This window comes from Bombina bombina, chromosome 8 (assembly GCF_027579735.1).
Source record: "Bombina bombina isolate aBomBom1 chromosome 8, aBomBom1.pri, whole genome shotgun sequence".
NCBI classification, from domain to species: Eukaryota; Metazoa; Chordata; class Amphibia; order Anura; family Bombinatoridae; genus Bombina; species Bombina bombina.
In genome coordinates, this window is record NC_069506.1 from 135,471,676 (window position 1) to 135,481,322 (window position 9,647).

The window sequence follows — 9,647 nt, forward strand, 5'->3', positions numbered from 1 at the left end:
TAAAAAAACATTTTGCAAAGTATGTACAGCAAACCCCCCATACTCTATTAGACAGGGTTACACCTCATCCACCTCTCATGACTAGACTTATAGTAAAGTATTCTGCTAAGCAAGCTAAAAGCTGTGTAGCCTCACAATACTTATCTGAAAGTAACACTGACCAAAATATATGAAAATAAAAATTGTAGGATAACATATGTCTAGACAGTGACAGTATAAGTTCCACATAGAGGGTAGTTATGAGGGTAAATTTATGTATGCTCATTGCTCAGTTATAGGTGGGACTCGGCAGATTACAATGGCAAAGTATATGCATTATTCATGGATCATCTTTTTGTAAGTTTTTGGCAGAAATACCTGCAAATCAAACAGATAAAATAAACAACACTACAGCTAGGTCACAAAGAGAATAGATGAACAGTCCCATCCGCATGTGTTACAAAGCAAAAGTAGCATTACGATAAGCTTTATTGAGTCTCAGCAAAAACTGTAACATGAAGAGCGTTGTATTGATTAACTCGGCACAGGTTTTGCAGGCTATTCAGAGAGCGCATTAGGTCAAACAGCAGAAGAGCCGGCTTAAGTATGGTCCGTCCGCTATTAAGCTCAAATAAGCTATGTGGTGAATGATGAAACACTCTCCGCACAAAATCATCACACACCAAAACAGCACACAGAACTACAACACATGCAGCCCTCTATTGCGAAGGGATGAGACACAGTGACCGCACCAAAAGCAAAGCGTTAACACTCTATGTGGAGTTCGCTCACAACCAGCCCAAGAAAGTGCATGAATAGTGGAAATCAATGCAGGTATTTGGTACATTCAAGGATAAAGCTGATCTTCACTTTGTTGTAACTTGTCCTCTAATGCGGTAGGCATATTTATTATCCCTCTTTATGCAGGACAACATCATGTAACAAGTTCAGGTATAGCAAGTCGGGAGGTCCGCTGATAGACCTATATAATGGCGCAGTCGCCATCTCCGTTTGTTGGATACATGCAACTTACAAACAGGTCAGCAAGCAGAAGTGTTCAAAAATGCCGGCAAGGACAAGTAGAGCAATAAGCTCTGTTTTGTTGGTGATCTGCCCGCTCAGCCAACACCTTTTCTGAGTCTAGATGTAGCTCCTGTTAGCAACAAGAAACCCCCTGCACCGTGTGGGTGTCCGGCCTGCCCTCCTTCAGTAAGGTGGGATTACTTTCCTCTAGAAAGGATTGAGATTCAGGGCTATGCAGCAAGTGGAGTGCCAGAAATTGCCTACTATCGGGTGTGATGTTGCCACAGGCACCATCCGGTTGTTTCATCATGGAGTTTTCTTTCAGTGTAGACAGCAGCCTGTCGCAAGGACTGTTATCCAGCTGAGCAGGTGTACAGGAGTGACGGAGTGAAGCAGTGCTTTGCTCTGGGGCAAACTGGACACACCCCGGCCCCGCAGCACCCTCAGGACAGCCAGAGTGCGAGGTATGTGGGAGTTGAGGATCCTCACCAGTAGGTATACAGGCGATAGTTGGCAGTGCATAAAGTTTCTGAGCCGACCGGACTGCTTCATACAGTGTTAGACACGACCTCATCAGGTCATCTAGTCGCGGTGAGAGTATAGCGGTTAGCTCTTTAATTACAGAGTCCATCTTGGGCTGCTTCTCATCAATATCTTATAGAATGCCCTCAGTGGGAAGGAGAGTGTCGGATCCTCTATCTAAGAGTACTTGCAGCGTGGTAGTGACTCCCGCCACAAAGCCCAACGGCTTATTATTCAAAATGACTTTCCAGGGTAGAAGAGTTGTTATTTCTTCTGTCTGCCAGTTGGTCTCGGACAACTTGCTTGTCAAGAGAAATGCAGATGGCATGTGTAGATGGCTGCAATATTAAAATTAGAAGTAATTTTCCTCGGAGCTAGTGAAGCTTGCAGCCATCTTGTTGCTACATAACTTCTTAAAGATACATTATTTGTAAAAGAGCTATGTTTTATCCTATTTGTAAGATAACATCATAACACATCCAATAGCAGTATATAAGGCATAATACATTGTTAACCCCTAGTAGAATAAACAAAGTAAAAGAATAAATCATGAATTTAAAACCATATTGTCAAAATGATTCATAAATTCATATAATATGTGAACTCAGGGGTAACCAACTTCATTTAATACATACTACATAGAGAAGATACTTTATGGAGACTCACTGGTGACTCCAAAAATTTATTACATCACCAACAATATTAAACCCATTGGGAATTCTAGTTTGCATTGTAAAGATCCAAAATGCCTCTTTGTATGATAATCTGGCTACTCTGTCTCCACCACGTATGGAGGGTTTGATATGATCAATAATTTGCCATTTTAGACTACTCACTACTTTATTGTGAACATGAATAAAATGTCTAGCAAGATCTGAACATTCAATACCTTGCTCTATATTTTTTAGATGCTCTCTAATCCTGCTCCTACCCTCCCTAGAGGTACAATCAATGTACTGTTTTTTACATTCTTGCAATTTATTAAGTAAATTACGAAAGTAGAGTGGCAATTTGTGTAGGAGTCTAACTTATAGATTTTTTGGGTAGCATATGACTGAAAGTTCCTAGTGGCTGTAGTGAATCCACAGGCAATGCAATTACTATAATGACATTTATAATGCCCTTTAACATCAAACCAACTATTCTTCCTAGTTTGTGTATTTCATAGCAGACTTGGAGAGACAGCATTTCCTATCGTGTATCCTCAATGGGAAACAATATTACAGCCTTTCGCTACATAATCCTTAAGGCTATCTTCTGCAGTCAAAATGGGAAGGTGTTGTTTTATGATGTCACAGATTGCATTAAACTGGGCACTATATGTAGTTACAAATCTTGGTTTTGAAACATCAAAACTACGTGGATTGGATTTTTGCGAAACTTTTTGATCAAGGAGTAAACTCCTTCTATCTAGACGACTCACTTCTAGAAGTGCTCGATTGATTGTTTTAGCATGGTAACCTCTCTCTAGCAGATCATTCCTCATATTTATGCTCTCTATAGCGAAAACTTCATCATCAGTACAATTCCTTTTTAACCTGATGAATTGTCCTTTAGCTATACCAAAGCCCATATGCTTTGGGTGATTGCTATGGCCATGTTGAATAGCATTAGCCGCGATTGGTTTTCGGTATAGAGTAGTCTTAACCTTTTTGGGTATCAATCTCTCCCATAAGTAAGAGGTCCAGGTATGGGATAGATTCTTTGCTACTCTCATGTGTGAATTGCAAATTTGCATAATTGTCGTTCAAATATTGAACAAACTCAATGAGCTTCAATGGACCTCCTGTCCAAATGAACAGGATGTCATCGATGTATCTTTTGTACATCACAATATGGTCCCTGAAGGGATTTGTTTCTCCAAAGACGTGGCACGCCTCCCACCAACCCATATATAGGTTGGCGTAGGCTGGGGCAAATTTCGCCCCCATTGCAGTGCCACGTCTTTGGAGATAAAAAGTTCCCTCAAACTGAAAGAAATTGTGAAACAGTAAAAAGTCTAGAGTCTAAATCAGAAAGGTCTTAAGATTATCATCATAATTACTGAATCTATCAAGCATGTATGAGATTGCCTCAAGGCCCCTTGAGTGTGGGATGGTGGAATATAGACCCACAACATCCACTGTCAGCCATTCTGATTTGTCTATCCATGATACTTCTTGTAGGCAATTAAGGAGGTGCTTGGTGTCTTTTAGATAGGATGGGAGACTATAGACAATGGGTTGTAATAAAGATTCCACCCATATGGACATGTTCTCAAATAAGGATCCTATTCCAGCCACAATCGGCCTCTCCTACACCTCCTCCAAGGTTTTATGTACCTTGGGGAGGTGATGGAAAATTGGGGTAATTGGATTTTGGACATAAAGAAAATCAGCAGTGTCTTGGTCTAGGATCCCCATTTCAAGTCCATCATCAAGCAATGACTAAAGTTCTTTTCTATATCTGTCTGTTGGATTATGTCTTAATACTTCATAGACGTCAACATCATTTAACTGTCTATGGGCTTCCCGTAAATATGCCTGCCTATCTTGTACAACCACACAACCACCCTTGTCCGCCCTTTTAATTACAATATCTTCCCTAGACTTAAGGTTGTTAAGAGCCTGTGACTGTGTATTGCTAAGATTAGGGCGGGGATGTCTAGATTCAAGAGAAAGTTTTATGAGGTCTTCCTCTACTCTATAATGAAATGCTTCGAGGAATGGGCCTCTTTCTTTGGTAGGGTAAAAAATAGATTTAGGTGTATAACCTCCATGTGTAGATTTAAGTGGAAATTCTTCTACCAATGATTCTTTAGCCAGATCATGTGCATTCAACAGATCACATACTTCATTGAAATCCAATATATCATAGATTTTAGCTAAAGAAAGGTTAGATGAAGAAGGATCTATATCTCTAGTGCACCCAGTTAAATCATTATTTCAAAAGAATTTCTTTAATGTAAGGTCACGTATCATCTTATTAATGCCCACAATTGTGTTAAACAAATTAAACTTGTTGGTAGGAACAAACCCCAAACAAAAACTCAAGACCTCTTTTTCTTCCCTGGTCAATGAATAACTAGAGATATTAATAACATTTAAAGTGCATATTTGTTTCTGCCTCCTCGCCTTTGCCGTCTTGCCCCTCTGCCTCTTGGACCTCTTCCTGCATTTCCTCCTCTTTCTCTGGTATTGGGGTCCCTCTTAAAAACCTGTTGATCATTACTACAACTTATAGTGTCTTGACACTGAGTAATAGGGTTAGAGCCATCAGTATCACTTAGGAACTCTTGTCTCCTTATATCTACTTGTGTGACACCTCTGTTATCATTAGATAAGATCTTATTACTGCTACTGAAATTTCTTGTAATAATGGGATCTACCCGAATAGTACCTGTTAATTTGGGTCTAACAACATGTTCTCCCTGTAGAATTGATTGGTCTTGGGATGTCCCAACATTACCCTGATATAGATCATTATCATCAGAGGGCTTTGTATCAGAGAATGTCACATGTTTCTCTATATTGATATTGCTCTTCCCCTTGTTCTGGATCTGAATCTAGATCTAGATCTATTGTTAGTAATATTGTTACGTGTGTGCCAGGTGTAGACCCTATCATGTGCATGGTCCTCACTGTCTCTAACAAATTTCTTCAGTTTAAAATTATCCAATTCTATCTTAAACTTATCAATAGATTCTTTAAGCAATACATTCATTTCCCCATATTTAGGGTGCAAAACAAAATCATTCAAGCGTATTTGTAATTCAGACAGTTCATCACAGGGTTTTTTTTAGAACAGTCTCTTTATAAGATCTTATTAGTTCCCTCAGCTTTCTCGAACATTCAGTCAAAATATTATTCCATTTTACAATGAAAGAAGAGTCATCAATCTGGAACGTAGGGTATTTATTCAAATGTAGCCCCCTGGGAATTAAGCCCATCATTAGATACTTTTCAAGGGCACGTTTGTCCCACCAGGTTTTATACTCCTTTATAAGAGTGCGTTCCATATGCAAAAATATATCACTCATAGATAGAGTCTCCCTCTGGTTAACAAAAGTATCTTCTATTGTGAGCCTGTCCATTTCAATGCATGATAATGGTCTTAAAGATTATAAGTCATAATATTGTCCATGGTAAGCTAGCTCCCAGTGTAATATAGGAATATTATAAATAATATACTAGGAGTAGCAGACACAGTGCGTTTAAGTTAGTTAGGTTTAACACTAGTCGAGCCGTCAGGATAAAAAAGGAGCCAGTCAAAGCAGGTATGATACAGTACAAAGGATCCCCCTTATAACAGCTCTAGACCTTTTCAGTGTAAACCTAAAGAATTGTCAATCCGTAATAAAGGGAAAAAGAGCAGCGAATCAAGATCACCTCTATATCATTCAAAACTCCTGACAATTGTTTGCAAACGGAGTCGTAGTGAAAACACTCACCCTTTCAATTTCTTCTCATGTGGCTAACTCGGTACCTTCTGACGACCAACGGATCGTTCACCACTATATAGCTGGCAGCCAAACCTTGCTGACCTGTGGGTCCCCGGGCCGATATGGTTCACCTTCTGTTGCCACTGATTCTCCAAGAAGTAGGTTGAGTATTGGCGATGTCTGGCAGATCGTCTGCCCCTGTACGGTATAGCTTTACACGCTTAGGCGTGCGCTGATGACGTCATCAGACAAACAGTAAACCGGGTACTGTGCACTTCTGGTCTTTGGACACGCTGACGTTTAAGCTGGCTGAAGAACTAAAAATGGATAACGAAAAAATCCAGCAAACCTCGCAGGTGTATTTTCCATATAAACTTTTATTTGATAAAAGGAAAACCGTGCAATAAAAATATAATAAGACAAAGTCCCAGCATCCTGGAAAAAGTGTAATAGAATTGTCCTACACGTTTCAGCAAATAGTATAAGCCTTATTCATGGACATAGTTAGCTCTAACATTCAAGCCTGTTTAAATACACCTGTGTCCTCCTCAGGTGTGTAATCCCCAGGTGCATATCTTAAAGGGAAAGTTTTATGAGACAGTCTTACTTACAGGGACATATCCTACCAAATTTAAGTATATCTTCCAATTAACAAAATCAGTTTGAATATAAGCATATCTTAAACGGCAAATTTATGCCTTAGACTCAAATGTCAATATACCAATTCAAAAAAGTTTTCAATGTTAAAATGAAAGATAGAGTAAATATACTATATGCTCCATAACTTCTTAAAGATACATTATTTGTAAAAGAGCTATGTTTTATCCTATTTGTAAGATAACATCATAACACATCCACTAGCAGTATATAATGCATAATACATTGTTAACCCCTAGTAGAATAAACAAAGTGAAAGAATAAATCATGAATTTAAAACCATATTGTCAAAATGATTGATAGATTCATATAATATGTGAACTCAGGGGTAACCAACCTCATTTAATACATACTACATAGAGAAGATACTTTATGGAGACTCACTGGTGACTCCAAAAATTTATTACATCACCAACAATATTAAACCCATTGGGAATTCTAGTTTGCATTGTAAAGTTCCAAAATGCCTCTTTGTATGATTATCTGGCTACTCTGTCTCCACCACGTATGGAGGGTTTGATATGATCAATAATTTGCCATTTTAGACTACTCACTACTTTATTGTGAACATAAATAAAATGTCTAGCAAGATCTGAACATTCAATACCGTGCTCTATATTTTTTATGTAGGATGCCTGTTTCGTTTGAGTAAGCTTGTGCAATATGTATATAATAGGTGTCTGATTTTGATATCTATTGTATAATTCTATGTGCGTGCTGGTAGTTTTTTTATTGCTTATATATTTTATATTGTGTCTACCTATTTTTAAATATATATAGTACGATGATGTTATGGCTAAAAGATTGTAAAAACACCATAACTAATTTATTTTATTCAATACAAAACATAAGCCTTGGATTTAATTATCTACCACAAATAAGACAACCTATAATTTAAAAGTAATTTAAATATTTATTAAGGAAATAAAATATTAACATTAATAGCTTAGTTAAGTAATATAACCTTTTACAAAAATACTAAGCTTTACATCTTTTACTTTTAGTAAGCAAATAAATGCAATTTACACAGCAATAAGCGTCCACAAAGGTATTATCAAAAATACACATTATCTTTCACATCACAGAATTTACATTCTGTATATTTTCTTGCCCTTCCTCAGAGCCGCTGTTTTGGGTCACAGCTGGGGTTTGCTGCGCATCTTCTGGCGCTTGGCACAAGGTGATGGGAATCGCTGTCTCTTTTGCAGCTGTCAGCGCTAGGCGAGGAGCCTGTATGTGGAGCTGCCCATCCTTGGACAGGGAGCACAACACGTCCTCAGGATTCACATCTTCAGGGAGCTCCGTTTCTCTCTTCCACTCTTTGTATTCATGGAAGAAACTTCCATCCCTTGAGTCAGATTTCTTGTCATGTTTCCCAATTACAATCAGTCTCCTTCCTTCTGTTTTCGCTGTCAGTTCATCAGGAGAGAAATTACTCACATCCAGGGTGAGAGCAAAGCTTTTATTCCCATCTTTGTCTCTTCTTGTAGAGATGGTCTGAGCTTCTCTAGCTGCAGATTGTCTGCTCTGTTCCATTCTCCTTCTCATCTCTATGTCCTGAGAGAGCAGCTGATAAGTCTGATTCACACGCTGCATTCTTCTGTCCATATCGTTCCTCAAGCTCAGCACTTCATCTTCCAGCTGTCCATAGATCAGCCGTGTAGCCGGCCAGAGTGTGAGTGCAGACTCACTGCAGGTACACAGGGGGCTGTGTGAGGACTGGAGGAGGCTCAGAGGAAACATCATGAAGTTTGTATCTGGTCAGAGTCTGCGAGTAGAGAATCTGTTTGTGTCGTCTATCTGTCTGTACTGCTGCTAGTGAAAGCTCCACCTGCTTTTATATGCACAAATGAGCAATCTGGTGAGTTCCTGAGGTTTCCATGTGCTGTCTGTATAAGGTGTTGTGGGGAGGAGACTGTCTGTAAATAATGACTTATGTAAGACGTCTGAGACTAAGGCAGTGCTGGCAGCTTCTAGCAGTTACTGGGAGGTGATCTCACGAGCGAGCAGTGACAAGCTGTGTGTACAGTGTTTGCAGAACACAGAGGACGTGTGTAGAAATGTAACACTCACTACCACTTTCAGCACTGTGTTTACTTGTATTTTAGTCTGATAATTACTTATTTACAATATAGGAGATACATTTTGACTTACTATTAGTGATTTGACGATAATTATATAATATTATTGCCACCGCTTTTCCTGCAGATATAAGCAGATCAGCAAATAAGTGTCTGTAGAGGTCTTTTTTTCTCATACCTTGAAATCATTAAACCCTTTTTTTCCAGGGCCTGTTATTAAATAAATAAGTAAAATAAACCTTTTTAGAATGCTTTAAAATATAAAAACAGAACTATGCTTCATGCCAAAAGGTTTGAATGTTCTTGTGCTGATTAAACAGTTTTTTTTCCTATTTAAGTTGTCCTTGTCAGCCAATGAGTAACAGAATCACAGGATTCAGTTGTATGTAATTATTCATTTCTTGTTAACTTCAGTTTAAGTTAACCCCTTAACGGCCGGAATGATATGTCTACATAGGAGCAAAGTTCCGATGTAAACATCTAAGTTAAAGTAAATGTAAGTTTTCATGAATTAGTGCCCGGTTTTTAAAAAAACTATTAAAAACAGGGGCACTTTCGCCGTTAACCCGCCTGCTTCTCCTGCTGTACCTATACAGCATTGACGAAACCGGCTTCCTTCAATCACGGCGTGGCCTCACAAGATGGACACTTTGGGGGGGGAAGCCATGATTGGAGGAAGCTGGTTTCATCATTGGTGAGCTACAGAGGAACTGCGAGCGGGGGATCAGCGAGTCGGCTTTGCACAAGAGAAAGGTAAGTATTTGTAAAAATACGGTGCAATGTAAACTTTCATGAATCAAAATGCCCCTGTTTTTAATAGTATTTTTAAAAACCGGGCACTAATTCATGAAAGTTTACATTCACTTTAAAAATTTAAATCAATGATGGGATCATGCCTGGGGGGAAGGCCTGTGATGCTAGGCACACGCTCCAGCACGCAATCCCATTCGGGAAGCACCTTTGTC

At 38.9% G+C, this 9,647-nt stretch overlaps 1 protein-coding gene across 1 annotated transcript; it reads right to left on the bottom strand.

The window, feature by feature from the left end:
- Nucleotides 1-7,213: 7,213 nt before the first annotated feature.
- Nucleotides 7,214-8,400, bottom strand: LOC128638034 (heat shock protein 30C-like). Its single transcript, XM_053689908.1, has one exon. The coding sequence runs from the start codon at nucleotides 8,345-8,347 to the stop codon at nucleotides 7,676-7,678; it is 672 nt and encodes a 223-aa protein (XP_053545883.1). The 5' UTR covers nucleotides 8,348-8,400; the 3' UTR covers nucleotides 7,214-7,675.
- Between the last annotated feature and the right edge of the window lie 1,247 nt (nucleotides 8,401-9,647).